Source organism: Brachyistius frenatus, unplaced genomic scaffold (assembly GCF_029030835.1).
Source record: "Brachyistius frenatus isolate BFR_SWC_R1_liver_20210118 unplaced genomic scaffold, ASM2903083v1 Contig_228, whole genome shotgun sequence".
In the NCBI taxonomy this organism is placed as follows: domain Eukaryota; kingdom Metazoa; phylum Chordata; class Actinopteri; family Embiotocidae; genus Brachyistius; species Brachyistius frenatus.
Window position 1 is genome coordinate 285,351 of NW_027210827.1, and position 21,139 is coordinate 306,489.

General features: G+C 43.8%; 1 protein-coding gene across 1 annotated transcript in view; it reads right to left on the minus strand.

Annotated features, from left to right (window-relative positions):
• Positions 1-17,096, minus strand: part of LOC138633618 (heparan sulfate glucosamine 3-O-sulfotransferase 3A1-like) — a 31,035-nt gene extending 13,939 nt beyond the window's left edge. The window contains exon 1 of the mRNA XM_069719963.1: positions 16,414-17,096. Coding sequence (XP_069576064.1) covers positions 16,414-16,982 — 569 coding nt within the window. The 5' untranslated portion in view covers positions 16,983-17,096. The remainder of the gene's footprint in view (positions 1-16,413) is intronic.
• Between the last annotated feature and the right edge of the window lie 4,043 nt (positions 17,097-21,139).

The following is a 21,139-nucleotide window of genomic DNA, read 5'->3' on the forward strand; positions in this document are numbered from 1 at the left end:
GGTTAAAGACATGGTCGATCGATTTTTGCGTCCCTTTGCACAATCCATTAAATATTGGGTGGGGGGGGGGGGGGGTGGGGTGGAACCTGGGGGATCTGGCGGCCGGTTTCTGTCGAGGCGGCGGTGCTGCGAACAGGTGACGTCGGGGCGCGATCAGCAACAGTCGCTGTGAGACCCAGAATGATGAGAAACCAGGAGGGGGGGGGAACTGGCGGCGGGACAGGAAAACACCTCCTCTTTCTCCCCAGACTGCCGAGAGGTAACCCCATCTGGGAAGCCGGGCCGAGGGTGCAAGATAATATGAAGTGTAACCGAGAACTGCGGAGTCTGAGGAGCCGCTGACAACGTGCTAATGTTTTAGCCTGTCAGCTCTCTGAGAGCAAAGACGGATGGTTTTAGAAATAGAATGTAATTACAGGGCAGAACCTCATTGTCGGGTTAGGACAATGCATATAGTGTAGTTGAAGGTTTCTGTTTCTTTTTTTTTTTTTCTTTCTTCCTTTCTTTTTCCTCACCGGCTGAAAAGAGAGCTCTGCTGAAAATGGAAAGTGATTTTTTTTTTTTTTGAAACACGGAGACAAAATTCGCGCAAAAACCGCCGACGCAAATGATGGGCCCTTTTTAAAATTCGATATTCATGCACGGCATCCAATTCATCTCCTCATTTTGTTATAGTTGTTCTATCACACACACCCCCCCCCCCTCCTCCCCCACCCCCATTTAATGACTCGACTAATGGAGTCATCACCTTTCACGTGCCTGGCAAGCGGCTTATCCAGGAGGTCTAATGAGAGAATAGAACGTGCTGCCACCGATCCCACAAAGTCTCCGAGCGAGGACAAAGTGCTGGTGCAGCAGCAGGGTTGTGATCCAACATAATGACGTCCGTTCACTAAAGAAAAACAAAGAATTCCCACAATAAGGAAGTAGAAACAAGGCAAAGTTTGGCGTACTGGAATGAAAACTTGCTTCAATGATTCCTTGATGATCAGAGAAAGAGGAGATTATTCTGACGTTTTTTTTTTGTTGTTGTTCGAAGAATTGTTTTGCCAGAACTCGCGATTCTGAGCGAATTATGATTAGAAATGAACATTTGTCTTTTAAATGGTCTTTTTTTATTTATTTTTTTCCCCCCTTTATTTTGTTAACTCGACAACGCAGGAACAGACAGGAAGCTGAGGGAGAGAATTTCCCCCGTATTGCTGAGCCCTAACCGTGAATGACCCGTGATAGCGGGATATTGATGAAACGCTTATTTTAAAGTACTTCTCAGTCGTTTCGATAGTTTGCCTTCGTTGTACAAATGGTTTGGCCTCGGAGCAGAGCGGGGAGACCGAGTGAAGGGCTCCTCCACTTGAACAGCTTGCAGCTCAACACTTATCTCCATGAGGGATGTTGCACTTCCGTCTTCCACGAGCAGGTCTGTGGTGTATTTATATACGACATTATGGAGGCGCGGGTCCGTGCGGCTGTCCGCCCCCTCACCCACCGCCCACCACCCCTATCTGTTCGGTATCGGACGCTCCAATCCTCGCCGAGGCCCACCTGATTACAAAGCCGGCACCCGAGCTCATGTATAAGCAGGTGATTCGCTTGTAGGCAGTTCCCCAGCGTGTCGCCATGGAGATGGTAAATGAGGTGTTCAAAGGGGGGGAGAGGGGAAGGGGAGGGGGAGGCGCGGACGCGCGAGCTTGATGATTCATGTTATCAATCCGACGGTTATTTTTCAATATTTCACGTTGATGTAATCGTCCTAAAAAGAACATTAACATTGAGGGAGTACTCCGCCGAGAGATAACGGCGGGATATTTTGCGGCGTTATTGAGTCGAACTCTGCCAGCCTTGAATGACAGATGCGCCTCGCGTGCAGAGGGAAGCCGCGGCGTGAATAAATACGACCTGTCCAAATCGCAATTAGAAAATAAATAAATCGGGTGGAAAGACAATAACGAGGAGGGGCCGGGCGCGATCATCCGGGGGCGCGCCAGGAAAAAGAAGCAAACCAAAACGAAATGCGTATTAGCGCCATTCACACTAATGACGGCTGAATGGAGGTTATTATGAACCGCTTTCAGTCACATTCACGTTCACATTACAGGTCTCTGGTACAATTGTAAACCGACAGAATAAACTGTGGCGCAGGTCAACTGGACTCAGTTTAATCCACTACCTTATATATCTATATATATATGTGTGTGTAAAAAAAGAAGTGTATCCAGTACATTTATGGCATGTTCGTATGCATTAGTGTTCTACATGTTGAATGCCAACACATGCCGGTGATGCGATGCCCTCTTATGCCCCCTATGTGTCCGTCTGCGTGTTTCCAAGTTCACCTGGAGACTCAAAAGATCTCCTCTCAAAGCCCATTTCTGCCCGAATGTGCATTCAGGAGTTCATCAGGGAGCGCTAGAATCGCGCACTTGGCGCACTCCGCTGCCAGAAATAAAAAGCTTTGTGGAGGAGTGTGTGTGTGTGTGTGTGTGTGTGTGTGTGTGTGGGGGGGGGGGGGTCCCCTCCTGCTGGATTTACGCCCTGCCGGAGCCGACCCCGATTTAAAGCTAGTTGGATACAAGGGGGGGAAAAAACACACACACACACACACACATAGGAGCAAAAAAAAAAAAGCAGGGCGGTGAAAAATAATATTCACTGCTTGCTGGGCTGAGTGGAAAATAATATGATGTAATAAATGGCATGTCATAAACGGACCTGCCCACGACAGCCGCCGAGTCTGAGCGCCTGCGAGCGTGAGCGCGCACTCTGGCGCGCGCGAGTGCGTTTCGGGCCTCTCCCAATAGTCGTCCCGTAACATTTTGGTGGAGCGCAGAGCGATCAATGAGGGACCGCCACGGCGTGGAGCGTCAGCGGGGCGAACCCCCCTTTCCACGGCACCGGCCTAATTACGCAGTCGCCTCAGAAGGGCCGTAAATCAATACTGCTGTTGAATCCTGAACAACAAAATCAATAGAGTTGCGTCTCGACGGCCATAACGAGGATCTCGTTGACGATTTTAAAGTCGGCCTCGCACGGTCTCGTCCCAGCGAGGTGTGGAGCGCATGTTAAGCGACGGCATGGTGGTCAAAACGAGAGCAAGAGGGTTTTTGTTTTTTATTAAAGTCAAATGGCACAACATTATTTAATTGTGACTATTAGAGAGACAATTGAAATCTTTTTTTTTTTTCTTTCTTTCTTTTTCTTTCCTCCTGCTGTTTACTGTGATAAGGAAAGCTGTGACTGCTTCTGTGTAGAGCGTCATGTAAACCGGTCGGGGACCCTGAACTCTCATTTGTGTTCATCAAACTTCTCAAAATTGTTTGTGTAATGAAATTATGGCTGTCAGGGAGGCCTGGGGGACATCAATTAAGAAGATAAGCAAACGAAAATATATCACTTGTTACCAAATGCGCGGCCGCCTGCTTGTGCGTCCGGAAAACACAGGAAAATAACAGGAAGGGATTTCGTTCAGCGATTTGAGGGCCCATAGATCCCAGCGACAAGCAAATCAGTGAAGCCGCTTTATTCACGGAGCTCTGGGAAACAGCCCGAACATTTACTTCCTCCTCCGAGCTAAATTTAAAGAGAATATTATTTTTCATTTGCACGTTAATAATGATTATTATGAGTCTAAATTGTTGCAAGTGGTTTTGATTGGCCTCAGAAAGAAACAAATCAATGTTATTTACTTAGTTCCTGTCTATCTTTTTCATTTCAGCTCGCGTACACACACGCGCGCACACACACACACACACACACACACACACACACGCACGCAGCGGAGCAGACGATGGAAACAGGTGAAAATACTATTACTCAAGTCGATGACAACGACATGCGTCACCTGTGCATAAAGCAGTGTGCAGAGGAGAAGAAAAGTGGTGTACATTTTTTTTGGTCAGTTTCTGTAAGCGTCTCAAGTAAACGATCGCTATGGTCAAAAACAACGAATAGATCGATGCCTCCAGACCCCGAAACTTCAAAAACAAGCGCAAATACCAGAAAAAAGGACCAATGACGATGTTTGGATCTCTGGGAAGTAAAGTCCAAAAAAAAAAAAACAACAAAAAAAAACCCAGCTGTAATTACATCTTATCCCCACAGGTGCCGCCAAAGACAACGAAACGAGAGCTCGTCGAGGTTTTTTTCTTCTTTCGCGCCGTAACGAGACTGCAATTTAAAACATTTACAGAGGTTCAGCACACCGCAAAAGCGTCTCGAAAAGTCTGAAGTGGCGTTTCTGCTTTTGAATGGCTCTGCGCGATCAAAGTTCCCCTTCTTCAGGAAATACTCTTGTCGTTGCTGTGACTGAAAATGTTGAAGGAGAAGCAAGAAAGCTGTCATGACGCTCCGCACAACAATACACAACGTGATGGAGGCGCCATTTGGCTGTCAAATATGTACACTGGGTGGGGGGCGGGTGGGTGGGAGGGGGGAGTGTTCGCGTGCCGCATGGGAGAGCCACAATGAGTAAAGACAGTGCAGTTAATGGATGTGATCACAGCTTCCTGGTGAATAATGCAGCCCTGCTAATTGGCTGGATTAATAATTGATGGGGGCGCCTGTTTGAGGAGGCAGCGGTGGGAGCGAAGTCTTATTAGAAAAGACTTTGGATGCTATATCTCGTGCGCATCTGTCTATGCTGTTGGCTGGCTCGAAATAACCGGCTTCCTCCTCTGTATTGACTGCAGGGAGGGATGTGTCCATGTGAGACAAAGATGTCAGAATAAACAATCTGCCCTGACAACATAATGATATAATGAGCCCCCGGCCCCACCGCGTGCTTGACGGCTAAAATGACCGGGGCTCATGGCGGGTCCCACAGGCTCCACAATGTTGTTACATCCTTGGTCGAAACTGACCGTGGCTGACCCACGAGCAGGCAGCTGCGTAAATACAAATTACTGCAATAATGCAGAAATTAAACAGAACATGTGTATATATATATATATATATATAAAACGGGATCCGTTTTTTTTTATTTATTTTTTTACAAATTCTTGGCATTGACGCGGGGCCTTGGTGAAGCCTGACGGGAACGAATGTTCGGACAGGAACAGGACACAAAGCTCCTGGAGAAGATATAAAGTGTACCAAAAAGAATGGGATACAGGAAGATAAGAAAAAAATTGATTTTCTGCAAACTTGATTTATCTGCTGTTCTGGAGTTTCCTACAGCATGCATAAAACCAGCCCATAAAGAAGTCTTGTCTTGCTGTCTCTACGGGTCAACACCTTCAAACTACTGTTGTGCTCTTGCAGGAAACAATGGGGATCAATATTGCAGGGTGTGTTCAAAGGATTTCTGACGATTCAAAAGCATTTGTTGCAGAGCTCAATAGTGGATAGACACAAAAGAAAAGAAAAAACAATGAGCTGGTTCAAACGTTGAAGCCAATAAAAGGCTGCGCCTGGGTTTTTGTCTGATGAAAAGCGGCGCAGAAAGACACAACACAGAGCTGGGAACGTGGAAATGTGGCTTCTGGCCTTGGATGATGAATTTCCAGCACAAAACATGGGACGTTCACAGCGGCGACTTCCATCTTTAAAAGGAACAGTTTAACATGCGGGAAATGTGCTTAATCGCTTTCTTGCCAGCAGTAAGATGAGATGATCGATAGCACTCGCGTTGCTTGTCTATTAAAGTTGCAGTTAAAGCCAGTGGCCAGTTAGCTTAGCTTAGCATTAAGACTGGAAACAGGAAGAAAGCAGGCAGCCTGGATTTGTACAGCACATCAAAAGCGTGCTAATTAACATTAGCGATATAGGAGTGTCGCCATATATTGGTATTGACGATAACGGTAATATGAATTTTTTTTTTTTTAAATAATGATGTCGCTCGTGATGCCTGGCGCCAGTAATTATCTGCTTCACACTCCAACGCAGAAGGGGGCAGTATTACTCCAGATTCCCCATTTGCCATACAGTAGAAGAAGCAGATGACGCCAATAGGGTTCAATAGTTTTGATCATTTATGTTCAAAATCTGTCAGTCCATCACGGGACAAATTAGGTCACTTATGAAAGTACTTCCTGTACAGGTATATTTGCCACTTCCTCACTTTTTGCACCGATGGTGTGGAGTCTTAAGTCTATTTTACTTTATTTTCTGTCTTAATTGAAATTTTCCAAAATGCACGTTTTATTAAATATCAATAATTCGACCGGTTAATTGAATAATACCAATTCCATGATTTCTTTTGGCCACGATAAACATGTATTAATAAATCTGATATTGTGACAGCCCGAACATTGTATTTTAAAAATTTTTTTTTTTATCTGTACAACAAATAATGGAGTTAAGACTTCAGGAAGTTAATCCACCCGAACACAATATAGTCCAAACGGAAACGGTTTAACCTGTTAATAAGTGAACTTTACAGGTGCTGATAGGCACATTTTGTAACATTAAGTCAGCCAGGCAGGCCGTTTTCCTCCAAGCTCCGATAAGCTGCTGGCAGTGCCTTCCTACTTTTAATAATGATTTTCTCATCTCACTCTCAGCATGAAAGTACATTTCACAAAATGTAGGATTATTTCTTTAAAAAGGGACTTTTTCCTCACAGATTATTACATAACTGTTGGGAGAATTTACATCGGTGAACGGCTTCCTCCCGGATTTCATATCCACATTTTCCTCTTGCCACGGTTCATCGCTCACTTCTGGTCCGCAACTGAAGAAAATCTGTTTTACTGCTCCTCTAATTAACATGCAAATCCTCATCTTTCCCAGAAAGGATAATAATGAAAAAGAAAAGAAGAAGAAGAAAAAAAAAGAAGCCCTTTTGCAGAACTCCAGAGCGCTGAGGATGTTTCCTTCCTACTTCTATTAGCCGGACGTGTTCCTTTGACAGCGATCTCCCTCCTGTCTAATGTACAGTCAGACCTAGTTACAGCAGCAATTACTAGTGTTCAGGTTAAGATTAATTGAATTACTGTGTGGCTTCTCTGCACTCCTCTGTGGGCACATCAATCACGGGCTCTGCGTTGCACCGGCCCTTCATCACCCTCTTCCATCTTTATGTGAAAAGACGCTGGTTGTGCTGTTGCACTCCATCTATCAATAAACGGCTCTGGGGTGGCAAACTCATTTTCTAACACGTTCCTCTCTTTAATCAAGCTGCCAGACCTTCGGCGGTAGTTAGTAAAAGCTACGCGCCATCTTTTCTTCAAATGAACAAAATGTTCGGGAAAACGTAAAATAGTGCAGCTGGGATTACAATGAGTCTTGTTTGACTTGAGAAACGCAAGATGAAATCGATGGTAAACCTCTGGATGACTTCAAAGAGCACTCGTGAGGCATTTCATTTGATCATTTGTAAAAAGAAATCCCCGCACTGAATGGTTCTTTTGTGCCGTGCGAACGTTCACAATTGAAATACAATAGACTTCGCGTAAAGCATTTGTTTGAACAGCTGGACTTCCACTTGAGGAACCAGGTAGCGTTTCTAAAACCGCACATGCACTGGATCTGCGGTGCTTCTGTTTGAATAAAATAGCTCTCAAGGCAGATTAAATGCCACTCTGTCATTCGCTCTCCATTCACCACCTCCATTATTAGCTATTTTAAAAAAAATTGTGCAGGATTTCTGGTCATGGTCTATAGTACTGCCAAACCTTAATCTTCAGCATGTTTTATTTCACTCATCGCTACCAGGCAACTCTTTGTTCGCCATCTAGCAGGAATATACAGAATACGGTGGATGTAAAAGTGCTGAAAGCTCCAAAATAACATCTGAAGGAAATGATGTGTTGGCCTCTTTGTTGGCCATGCCAAAAAAATGCCAATCCCTCTTTTCGGGTGGACTTCGAGAACCGCACGCACGCACGCGCACACACACACACACACACACGCACACGTGTGCCTTGAGCTTAGCTACAGTGTAATTCAGTGTTTTGCATGGAGACAGAGGTTGGGTAGTCAAAGTTAGGATGTGCCCGGGGTGCCGTCTGGCACAGCCGCTGCCCGTGTCTGCAGGGCGGATCCTGCCAAGGACACTGGCACCGGCCGTGCCCCCGATGAAGCGAGAGGGGGAAAAAAAAAAAAAGGTTGTTTGGTGCCATCCTATCGCCACACAGGCAGCTGCAGATAGCACACATGGCAAGTGCGACAGAGTCCGTGCCTTCGAGCAGAGAGGCGGAAAAAGGAAACGATTCCATGTAGGCCAGTGAGCTTAGAAAAAAAAAAAAAAAGAAAAAAGAAAAGAAAACTCTCGAAAAGACACACAGGCTTTCCCTCTGAGTGCACAGACGTAAAGGGCTGGAAAGATGAACTTCCAACTTCCTTGAGTAGTAAACATTTCAATATTTTTTAATTTTACATGGACTTGAAATAGCGGACCGAGATGCGTGCCAGAAAAAAAAAAAATTGTACGTTGCAAAAGTATTTTAAAGAAAACACGGCTGTTGGAACGGAAAATGGAGGACCCAGGAGGAGAGGGGCTTCCTTCTTTTTATTGGTTCCCAGGCTTTCCATCGCGATGGTTCTCCCTCTCCTTCTGTCTCTCTGTCTTTTTTCTCTCTCTCTCTCTGGTGGAAAATATGGAAGGCTCCCTGTCCTGTGATAAAGCTGTAGCCCGCGAGATGGGAAAGAGAGATCCATCACACTGAGGCATTGGTTTACCCTGCCAATCCGCACCACTGAGAGCTGTAACGCATACATGCTCCATCCATGCATCATTTACCCAGCCGTTCTGTGCCCAAATAACACGGTTTTGGCTGCACGTTTCTGAAATCCTAAAGCACTCTGGCAAATCCTCTGAAAGTCTTAATATGCATGAATTCTGGAGGTTGTTTTGCGGTTTGTTTAGTTCGCTTCTATGACGAGAGCTGCGACTTAAGTCTAGTCTAAAAAACCCTTGACTCTCCCGTGCCAAACGATAGGGTTACAGACTCTCTTTGTTTGAGGAAGGATAACACTTAACTTCCATCAACTTTGAACTGCCAAGAAGAAGGAAGAAAAAAAAAAAAAAAACAGAAATATTGTACAGGAAGAAAATTGCAAACATGATTTTTCATTTCAGCCATACTGCTCACGAAGCGCCTGGAGGCAGAAAGGCTGCCGTGTTAGAAAACATTACCTGGCAGGTTTCCATGGAGTTCAAGGAAAATAAACATCCCTGACATTCACGGGTACTGCTTGAAAAGCATTAAACTAGTAAAGGGCTTCAGGTATACTGGCTGAAAGTGCAAAGACTTCAGAGCAAGAGCTTCAGACGTGTAAACAAATGTTTAGAAAAAAGGTCAAACATCCCCTCTTCAGAAACAATACGATAGAAACCATTACGGGGCATCATTGCTTTACAGAGCAATGTATTTCTGTACAAAAAGAAAATGACCTCTATTGGTCTTTTTTTTTTTAAACATAAATCCCAGATTAAAAGCCCCATAATGAACGGTCTAATACCTCATAAAAAAAAAAAAAAAAGGCCAGCAGCTGCTAGAGATACAACAGGGTCAAACAGGTTGCTGAACTAGTGTACACACAAAGCCGTAAGTGAATAAACAACCTGATCCCCATGTTGCAGTACCATCTGTTGGCATTGTGAACTCTGAGGGTGGCATATTATGTGGCAGCCGTCGAGGCGACCCTCCTGCCTGTGATCAATCACACTTCCCTTTCTGCACATGTTCGTCAAAGCTCCGGGAGGGAGCCGCTGATCCCCGACACCTGAAATGTTTGCGCCGACGTTAACCGCCCGGGCTTCCTTCGTCTCGCTCGCTTTTCGGGACGACAACAAACGGTCCTTATTTTTAGGCGTGTCAGGTGAACGCGTCAGGTGTGAGCGCCTGGTGGAGATCCAGGTGGTGGCTGCCGAGCGCGCCGCACCTGCTGCCTGTCCTCACCCGCCCATCGGAGGGCAGATTCCCGGGATGCCACAGGGCAGCTGCTGACAGGCACTACTTTGGATATTTCCCTCGCTCCTATCTTGCCCCCCGTCCCCCCGTCCCCCCATCCCTCCCTCCCTGCATGCGGCCTCCCGGGGTCAGCTGCTAAGGGCATGCAGTGATGTTGGCTGAGGGTGGTGGAGGTCAAGGAGTTGGTGAAGGCGGGAGGGGGAGGGCGGTACTGTCGTTTGCGGGGCCGCATGCCTTCAGCAGGAGGTGAGCGTCCCGGTTTTACAATTATACCCCCATGATAATCACTTTCACAATCCAAAGGCGGCTCGGAGCTCATGCTCCGGAGGTCCCTGGTGATCACGTTACGTCCGCCGAGCGTGTGCCCTATACAACCCCAACCGTGCCCCCCCCCCAACTCCACCTGCCGTTCGCAGACCTGCCTCTATGTCAGCAGATGAAGTTGCGCTCCTGGAAAACGGAGCCACTCGATACAAGTTGTTTGTTTTATCACCAAGTGAACATTTCCATTATCGTCACGTGAGGGAAAAACATGCGTTTTAGGCGAGCTTTTATTCTGAAATTCCACTCTTCTCTTGCAAAGTGCAGAGTACAAAGATGATTTATTTTGGAAAGGATTTCATTTTAAACTGGAAAGTAAACCCGCATTTTTTTTTAATTTTTTTTTTTTATACAGTATGAATCTCTTCCAAGTATATAAAACCTCTCCCTACCAAAATAAGTTCCCACTCAGACATCCAGCTTCCTGCCGCAACATGTCCAACTACAGTAGAAAATTACCATCCAAAGCCATTTCTAGGGACCTATAAGAGTATTTTATTACTTCTTCGTATTTTCTAATGTACAGTCAAAACAGAATAAATCAAACGGGATCAATTAGGGGAAATTGGCTAAATCCGTTTTCAAAATCTTGACTTAGCCTTGGAGAAATGATACAACAAATTGCTCCTTTCAAAGCCTATTTAAAGAGACCGTGGAGAAACAGTTTTAAAAGGTTGCACACAAAGATTAATAACGCAAGAAAAACCTTGCAGGATGTTCTGCGTGTTTTGATTGTATAAATCCAGATCGGCGGGTCGAGGTATTTCAGAGTCGGTAGGCAGAATGGTGCGAAGGGAGCGAGCGGCGGGGGCCGAACTATTTTCAACTCGATCGCTCTATTTACAACTCGGTGGAACCCGTCATTCCTGTATTCCTGGCCGGGTTACATCCCGGGGCAGCGAGCGAGCGATAAAAGTGCTCTGGAGGTACTTACAGGTTCCACGCTCTCGTAAATACGGACACGGAGTATACGCACACTCACAAACACACGGGGCTCTTGTTCCAGCTGTTGTATGATTTTTTTTTGTTTGTTTTTTGTTTTTGTCATGACAACCAGCCACACAATAAACAATATCCACATGTCAGGAGTTGTTGCATGTTGAGCACATTTTCTGCCATTTCCAAGGTGTTTGTGAATCGGTTGTAATTGTAGGAACTTGTGCTTCGGATCGGCGGTCCTCCACCCTCAGGATCCACATCTTTTCTTAGTCATTACTAAGCCATTACCTATTAAAATGTATTTCTAAATATACACTGCCATCGTGCGCTGTTAAAAACGTGAAATATACTAAAACAAAAGTGCTCCGAGGGCTAAAAGCCCACTGAAATGACAGGCAAGCTTCTCTTGAATTGCAGGCATATGTTTTTCGAAAAGAATTTAACGGTGATGCTTATCGGCTTTCAAGGATCTAAAATGAGCTGTCGTGAAATTAAGACTTATCTAAACTTAACCCTATATTTACAGATGCTCAAATAAAAGCAAACGGCTGATGGTGTGATGTTAAGTTTTTGTTGTTGTTACTGCTATGACAGCGCTGGCAGCAAACAGCTCCTGCACGCGCACCGCGTCGTGTAAAAAAACAAAAACAAAACACAAAACAAAAAAAACATGCCCGTCAAAATAAAAGCACAGCAGCAAAAGTTCTGTAGACTTCACAGTGAAGGTTTGACTTTTTTGGGGGGATTTTTTTTTTTTCCAACTTTTTTTCTTTCTTTTTTTTGTACGCGCACATCCCTGACCCTCAGGTCGTGACCCACCAGTCACGAACCGCTGGTTTCAAAGTATTTAGGACTGGCTGCTTTAGAGCTATTACGACTGAAGAGGTCCTCCATTAGTTCTTCACTGTTAACTTCTAGCCCTTCCCGTTTTGAAGCCGTGTCATTCTTTCCACCGGCCGTCCAAACGTCTTCACACTCAGAGTGACGAGGGAAATATCAGGCGACAGCAAACAAGACCAGAGTTTAAACTCTGCCACCCAATTAATTGACACACGCTGTTTAACACAGCCAACAAAAACGAAACTTGGACGTCAAGCCTCTTTTCAAACGCTGGGAATTTACTAGCTTTTCACCATCGGCACTTGACGCATGCAAGTTTTATTTTCTTTGATTTTGTTTTCGTTCTCTCTCTCTCTCTCTCTCTTTTTTTTTCTTCTTTTTTTTAATGAATAGTCTTTATGTAGGAAAAAATGTTAATCACTTTAAAAAGAAAATTGGCATTCGTGGAATTTAAACACAGACAGGCCACACATCCACATCTGGATCTTGAATTGTGTTTGAAAAACAGAACTAAAATCTTTCACTTGTCCCGTGTTTATCCACATCTGAAGCCGTCTTGCCGCACAGACCGCCGTACGGCACAGAAACACGGATCGGGCTACAAAACACTGCCGGTTTCTAACACAAATCCCCACTGGGTTACTGCTTTTATGATTAAAAACCCCTTCTTTTTTTTTATTACCCTTACAGAACCTCCTTTCAAATAAGGCCATTTTTACAAACAGGGAAACCCCTAATTTAATGTGATTTTTTTTTTTTTAGCTTTTCTAGCTGAGCGTACTGTTTTCATTTCTCATGGTTTTAAGTTTTATGTACACGAGGAACAACTTTAAGGGAAAAGTTGAACTCTGATTAACTTTCAGCTCGAGATTTGCTGAGGTATAAGCTCATATGTACCTTTTTATTCCCTGTTTTTGTCCCGTGTGTGTGTGTGTGTGTGTGTGTGTGTGTGTGTGTGTGTGTGTGTGTGTGTGTGTGTGTGTGTGTGTGTATCCGTCTGTCTTTGTTTGTTATTATTATTATTATTCTTGTAACATGTGTGTGGCGGAGCTGCCGGCACATCGCCCTTGTGTTTAACGGGTCACGCATGTTTTTATGAAGGGTAATTAACCCATTAAAGGATCTGGTGAGCCTAATCCAACCGTCTGCTGACATCAAACAGAAAACTGCAACGGCCGGGGTCTAGACAGGTGAAAGCTCTGGGTGTTCAGTAACCCAAGTAGGCCAAAAACACAATAGCGACTACTCTGCGGCCGAGACCTCTGCCTTACTTCACAGTGCTCGGCGCTTGACCTCCTTGTTCACTGCGAGTGTCCTTTTCCACAACAAAAGCCGAACCGGTTGTGTTTGGTTATACAGCGAAATGTGTAGTGAAATGTAACACTGACTGCCTGGGCAATTGGAACGGGTGTTGGTTTACATGTAACAAAAGGCCCCTGAATTTACCAAACGGTGTACGAGCGAGATGTCGTAAATGGGCCTCCTGAAGAAAAAGGACGTTAAAAATTGGGAACCTCGTGTTTGATTTTAATCAAACCGTGGCGCTGAAAATATGTTTTGGGTTTTAAAACACGAGCAAAACCGATTCCGTTTCACTTTAGCCGAGGTAAGGTCAACATGCGGGATGTGCCAGCGGGGGGAACGCCCAAAACACTCCGGAAAGGAAATATCTAAAAGTTGTTGCCGAGATCTGAATGAAGGCAGACGGGTGAGACAGACGTTAACGCAAATATTTAAGAGTTTTTGGGGAAATATAAAAGTGAAATTAGAAGTTTTAAGCCTGTCAAAACGGTAACTTTTAACTTTCGCAGTAAATTGCAGATTTTGGCATCACTATTTTGGATGTGCGCAAACCACATTTTTATAGCAGTTCAGGTCAATTCCAATTAGAGGCCAGATAATGTATAATTCTGGGAGAAGTGACATTAAGAGCTCAAAGCTGGTGAAGTTTGTTCCACACATTTCCATTGGGACGAGAGACGAGTGAATTCTCCCTGAGGACGCGTAACGTCCTTGACAATAAACAAAAAAACTCTCCCGAGACGGAAGCCTCTGTGTTTTAAGAACTCAGTGTTGCTATTGAAGGTAATCACATAATTCAAGTAAATTAGACACAGAAAATCTTATTTATTTATTTTTTTTAAACGACAGTATTGTTGAGAAGTTACCAGACGGTGGACATGCGCGGTGCCGCTCTGTAATATTTTATAGATTGCTCCTCGGCCCCGACACGCGAGGTTTCACACTATTACATCGCTTTGAAATCTTCAAACCAAATCGGCACGCTGTCGTGCGGAGGTTCGGGCTATTTTCGCGAAGGCTTGGTTGACTTCAGCGACGCACTCAAGACAGATTTCCTGGTTTTGACGAGCACTTCGTGAAGTGCGGAAAAACACCTCGACGTGACCTCGAGCCAACATCTTCAAATGAATGCAACTCCATCAAAAGCTTCCAAGTTCAAAAAAAAAAATTAAAAAAAATGCAACACAAAAGCTATCAACAGGAAGACTCTCCGATGTTGCAGAGGAGCGCTGACAAGATGAACTCCTGCAGAGTGGGCCGTGCTGTTGTAACAGTTATTTATTCCTCTTTTCAGTTCAAGGGTCCTTCTGTTTTTAAAATGGGCAGCATTAAGGCGAACCGGCACTAAGGTCTATCCTCGGAGGCACGGTCCAAATTCCAGAGAATCTTGGCAACTCCTCGGGATAGATGGGACCCTCATGGATATAAAAACCCCACAATGGATGAATAGGTAAACAGAAGGGTGTGAAAGAGTGATGGCCAAAAGAGAATGTTCACTCTCAGAGAGGCACAAAGAGGGAGGTGTGTGAGTGGGAGATGGGAGAAAGCCAGAGTGTTTTTTTGGGAGGGGGGAGGAAAAGGGAGAGGGAGAGAGAGGAGGGGGGGGGGTGCGTGAGTGGGAAGGGTCTGAAGGGAGTTGTTGGGGAGCGAGAGTAAAAGTTTTGTCTCCAGGCTTTTTTTTTTTTTTTTTAGAGGGTGCTGTGTGTAGCGTTAACTCAATCAAAAGGTGAATTATACCTCCTGAGACACTCAGGTAACCTTTCATTATGGCCCTAATCCTTCTTAATAACAGAGCTGCAATGTCGGCAATGCCCCATTAGACAGAGAACCACCGAGAGGAAGAGCCATTATTCCCCACAGGCCTGTGGAAATGTGAGCACACAACACTCACTCACACACACTCGCGGTGACAGATGAAATCAATCACAAATTCGACTTGAGCGAGGGGGAAAAAAAAAAACACCAAAAAAAACGCAGGACGCTCCTCCATAAGGAAAATGGAGACATCGAAGGTGTGTGTTTATGTGGGGAGAGTGTTTCGCTAAACTTTTTGTCAGGCAAGACTGGAACTGAATCTACGAAAGCGAATTCAGACTGAAACTGACTCTCGGCAATAAAAGGTCGACGAGGCTGTAAACTTTTTCAGCTACAGAGTTGATCAAAATAATAAAAAATAAAACTTTTTTTAAGCACACATTTACTCTTAAATCCACAAAACAAGGCTGAAAATATATTGTATATGTTATTTATCTTACTTAGCTTTTGTTAATTTAGTTCTTAACACTCCAAGGATATCTCGGTATATCTAAGGATTAAATCAGGGTTTTACTTTTTTATTTTAGAAGATTTGCAGACAGGGCTTTCTGTAAAGTTTAAGATTTGTACAAATGTGTATAAATAATGCTAATAATTAAATAATTATTGTTTTAAGAGCAAGTATGATTAAAGTTTTAGATTGAAGAGAGAAATAGGTTAAACAATTCATCTTAAAAAGACTGCTGAAAAGTTATGTAGAAAGCCAAAAGTTATCTTCGGTGTACATGCACAGAACCGAAATAAATAAAGTTGATTTAAAACTTTGCCTCAGCAGAAAACTATTTTAAAATTGACTTTGTGATCTATCTCGGTCTTCATTTCCCAGCCTAATCAAACTGTAAACCTTAAGTCCACTATGGCTCAGACCAAAGCAACTTAAAAAAGGCAGCCAACCCTAAAATGTGAAACAAAATGAGGAGGCAGATACAATCTAATGAAAGCAGGCCTAATGTGGCTTTAATAAATCAACAGGCTGTCTACGGGGCTTATTCCAGCAGCAATTAGACTACCTCTAGATGTTAAATAAAGATTTCTGGGTCTTGTAGACTCATCTTTATCAGTGATGGAGCCCATAAAATGTTGGAAAAACACAATCGATCATCCTGGCAATTTAATGACTAAAAACAACATACAGACGTTAAGCTGGTAAGAGGGACATTAATTCTTGTTTTTTTTTTTTTTTAATTTCCTCTCCCTCTTTAAAGGAACGTCAGTTTGATGGAATAGAACAGAATTTACGCACAATATTTACGTCAGACTAAACGGCGTTTAACTTAAAAGTATTTTTTTTTTTCTTCCCCTCTCCCTCCCTCTATGTGTAATTAGCTGATTAAATACACACCTGTACCACTCCAGTCCGTTGTCGTAGTTGCGGTCGAAGAAGTGCGGCTCCGCTCCGACGGCTCTGATGTCCGGATGAACCCGGAGAAACTCCAGCAGAGCCCGGGTCCCTCCCTTCTTCACGCCGATGATGAGAGCCTGAGGCAGCTTCTTGCTCCCTTCCCCGAGCGGGCTGAGTTTACCTGCGAACCTGGGCGACACTCTCCTGGAAACAACTAAACCCGGAGGCGGCAACATCAAAGACTCTCCGGGCACCGCGCGCTCATCAGCGAGGACCCGCGAGGCGCGCCCGGCGGCCCCGTACCCCATCAGCTCCGAGACGGCGGTCCATTCGTACGCCAGTCTCTTGGTCCTCGGCGGACTCAATTCCCCGCGAACCCCGGCAGCCCGACCGTAGGAGGCTCGGACCGGTAAGGGCGAGGTGGTGGCGGTGGTGGTGGTGGTAGTGCAGCGGTCCGTGAGGAGGTGCAGGAGGAAGACAGAGGCGAGGAGGGAGCACAGCATGACCGCCGCTTTCCTGAAGATGCCTCGGGACGGGGGGTCCAGTTTACTGATGCGGCTAAAAGCCATACCGGTCCCTGGGTGGTCGGTGCGGGAGCCGCAGCCATGCTAGGCGCACATCACCGAGTCCTCTTGCCATGAAGAAACTGAGGAGTCTTTCATCCACAGTGCGCTGTGGACAACACCTCTTATCTCCTCCAGAAATGACGAAAGGTACCTGCTGGGGACAGGTGTGAAAAGAGCTTTCCCCCCCCCAAAAAAAAAAAAAAACTGACCTAAAATACCCCCTTTAAAAGGGTGTTTGTAGATAGTGGCCGGCGATTTATGCACTCAGGTAATAAAGTCTCCGATTCGCTTGCTCTGTGCAGGATGCCACCACGAGCCCTGATCCACCAGCTGCACGTGTATAGAGTTGTAAACTTGTCTCGCACGTCAGTTTTCTTGACGGACACCACTCTGGCCAATGAGACGAAGGGAAAAGCAGGCAGGAGCCAATCATATTCCAGCTGGGTGGAGACGCAGATAAACAGCCCATGCTCAGCCGAAGGAGAGGGCATCTTCATGTACAAAATAAAGTTGAAATGATCTGAGGGGAGAAAAAAAAAATGCTGCATAAGACACTCTAAAGTAATACTACAGTAATATAAAGAGACATGATATATATATAATATATATTAGCAAATTTGTTAAATACAGGCTAAATAGACACATTTTAGCATATTTTATTTTATATAATTAATTCTAAGATGTATTTTGCTCCAGATCAACATCTTTTTTTCAGTCGAGGCCTCACAAAAAACGAACATGGCCAGAAACAAACCTTGTCAAATTCAAAACGACACCAGGACAGTACATAAACATACTCCTGAACATAAAACCAAACACACACACACACACACACACACACACACACACACACACACACGCTCAAAAACTTTAATTTCCTTTCATTTCCCTGAGGGATTAATGATGTAATCAAGCGATGTATCTAAACAAGCTGCCGTCAACGCTCATGAATAATTTGACACGTTTGTTGCGTGCGTCATCGACAAAACTTACTGTAGCAGCGTCTTTTGAGATGTCATCATTATTCCTCGAATCTTCAAACCGCTCGCTCGCTTTTTCTGCCACCGAGAGGGCGGCACGCAGCTCAAGTGAGGCCACCAAAGAAGATGGCCTCCGCCGTGAACTCCTTTTTATGACACACAGGAGAACAAAAAAAGTGAAATAATGATAACGGGGCACATTATTTCTTTACAAGTGAACAAGAACAGAACCAAATGTTTCACATCTGCTCCTGCCTTTTGGATATTAGCATGAGAATGCGCAGGCAGTGCTTCAATGCTGCACAGCTCACTGATCGAGAAAGCGGATGGAGACCTCCACACTGGGCTGTATTGCCGGTGCCAGATGTCCCCCCGTGTTGTCGAGACAATGCGTGGGGGTGTCCCGCATTTAACAAATCACACCCCGTGTCTTTTCTCTGTCTCCCTGACACCGGAGAGATGTTGAGCCACGTCAAACCGACCGTGATGACACCCAGCATTCCCCCACAGAGGTCAAATGGCTTCACATCCCCAGTTATCACAGATGAAGGCCGCTGAGATAATCGCGCCTTAAGAAACAAGTCTTCCTGACAAACTGCTGAAAGTTTGTCGAGACGCTGCTAGGACACTACTTGTTTATTTACGTAAATGAATAAACAAGGAGGAAATAGTCGTTTTAACTGCACAGTCGGTCCAGATCTAGAGGTCACACGTTAAATCGGAGGGGTCAGACAAGATTAATGGGAAAGATGAGAACGAAAAATGAGTTTTCACACATTTTCTGACGTCTGTGCTCTTTTTTTTATTTTTTATGTTTAACTGAAATAGTCTATATTTGTTATCGTCCAGTGGAAGAAGTGGGTTAGTCAGATGATTTACCCAAATAGATAAATCACAGTTTAAAAGCAGTGTTACGTGTTTCAACGAAAATTCTAAATAACATATAAGGAAAGTGTCATAGTAAATAGTGCAATATAGATAGATAGATAGATAGATAGATAGATAGATAGATAGATAGATAGATAGATAGATAGGTAGATAGGTAGATAGGTAGATATTTTATTAATCTATTAATCTTTTACTTGATTGTTTAATGCTACTTTTTTTTTACTTTTACTCCATTTTCTACTCCACTACATCTATTTGACAGCTTACATTTAAGGACAAGATCTGACACAATGAATACAACACATTGTTAAAAAATTAAACCAGTGGTTTCCAACCTGTTTGTCTTGCGACGTCTTAAAAAGCAGTGAAGTCGTGGTCACATTTCAGCCGTCTGAAAGAGATTTTTTTTACCTGAACTTCAATAAATGTTCGAATGATCCGATATCTCAGCGAAAGTCAAAGATTGGGGAAAAAGTCAAAAAACTGAAAACAGATTAGTGTATAAGATACCCCCCCCCCTCTTTCCTGTCCCAGTAATCATCTCACCACCACATGTATCTGCTGTCCCTGAATATAAAACTGGATTTCAAGTAGTTCAAATTAGCTCCACCTTCGACAGCTACAACAGTAACACGCCGCTTGATGCTTCAATATTGATAAACTAATTATGTCATATAGAATAATATATCCATCAGGGAGACCAAACCGGTACTGTGACTTTAATACTTTAACTACATTTTGCTCCTAATACTTCTGTACTTTTATAGACTTTTACTTGTGAAGAAGTATTTTTACATTGTTGTATTGGTACTTTTACAAAAGTAAAGGATGTGAATACTTCTTCCACCACTGTTTGAGAGTGTCACTCAAGTATTATTGTACCTAAAAAGTACTGTGATGCACAACAATGGTCCATGGAAGTTGTTTTTTTTTTAAATATTGATAATATTATCGGCTTGTTGGTGAGCAGTTTAAGTAGTATGTTGATGTTGCAGTTGGTTTGAGTTTATTTTTTGTACCATTGGATAGTTTAGTCCTAAACCAGTCGATCATATTTCAAACAATCGGACATGTTTTGGACAAACAAACAAAAAAAGTTGAAGGAGGAGACTAAAAAGAATATTTCCGTCTTAAACGTGGGAGATTTGTATAATGTATCATAAAATGTAAATACTCAGGTGAAGCACTTCGTACCTTAAAATTTACACTTACTTTCTTTGGTATTTATACCTTTCTGGTCACTTATTTAAATGAAACGGCTTAAGAATGACATCGCCTCAACTCGTAGCCCTCAAACATTAAATCTGTGACGAGGGGTCTCACATTGTTTCATTAAGCCCCAAACAGGTTGGGAACCACAGATGGAGACCATTGATTAGTCTAATACCACTGTTGTGATCAGGGGCGTCGGAGCAGGGACTCTACATCTGGGATGTGCCTTGTGCAACGTGCCCATTTTGAGTCGGGCGTAATGTTTGCGCAGCGACACGTACTTCCTCTTAAAAAACTGCATTTAGTGTGTAATTACACACCCAGACATTGGTGCTTTTAGAAAAATGTGCAAGCAGTCTAGAAGGCATGTAAAAACGCAATTCGGCTTTCATCTTCGCCGTTTATCCAAATTGCAGCACCATGGTTACTCTGACGCAGCCTTTTTGGAATCTTGGATGCCGAGATTTTTTTTTTTTTTAAAGTCTTAAACGGAGTACAAACATAAACTGTTTATTATCCTTTGAATATATTCTTGCCTTTAATTTTTTTTTTTGCATATTGAATAAATTCTCCAGGAATGTGGTGGGAAAGCGAGCAGGCGAAGCCAAACACGGACCAGCTGAATTATCTGTGTCTGATTGTTGCTTCACAGAAATGTATTAACCATACGTAGACTTGTGCGTTAGCGCTCTCAGATGCACCATCAACACTCAGAATATAGTTATGCAGAAACTGTTTCCATTGCCGAGCTGGCCAAATAGTTAGACTGTGTGTCTCAGCCATGCACATAATCTCCAGACAGGTTTATGAACTGAGGTTTGGGAGCTGTCAGTTTGGAGGAGACATCTTTACTGCCAATATTACGGCTTTACGTTTCTCAACCTGAAACCCTGGCTGGCCTGGTGATAAAAAAAAAAGTTATATTTTCAGGACAATGGTCATTTTTAGATTCAGACAACCAGCTTATTTTAATGGCAAATAAATTGGATAAGTTGCTACAAAAAGTTGTGGGTATGGAAATATCACCAGAATGCTCTGCGGGGCAAACATGGTTAGAAACAGATGCAGCAAAAAAAAAAA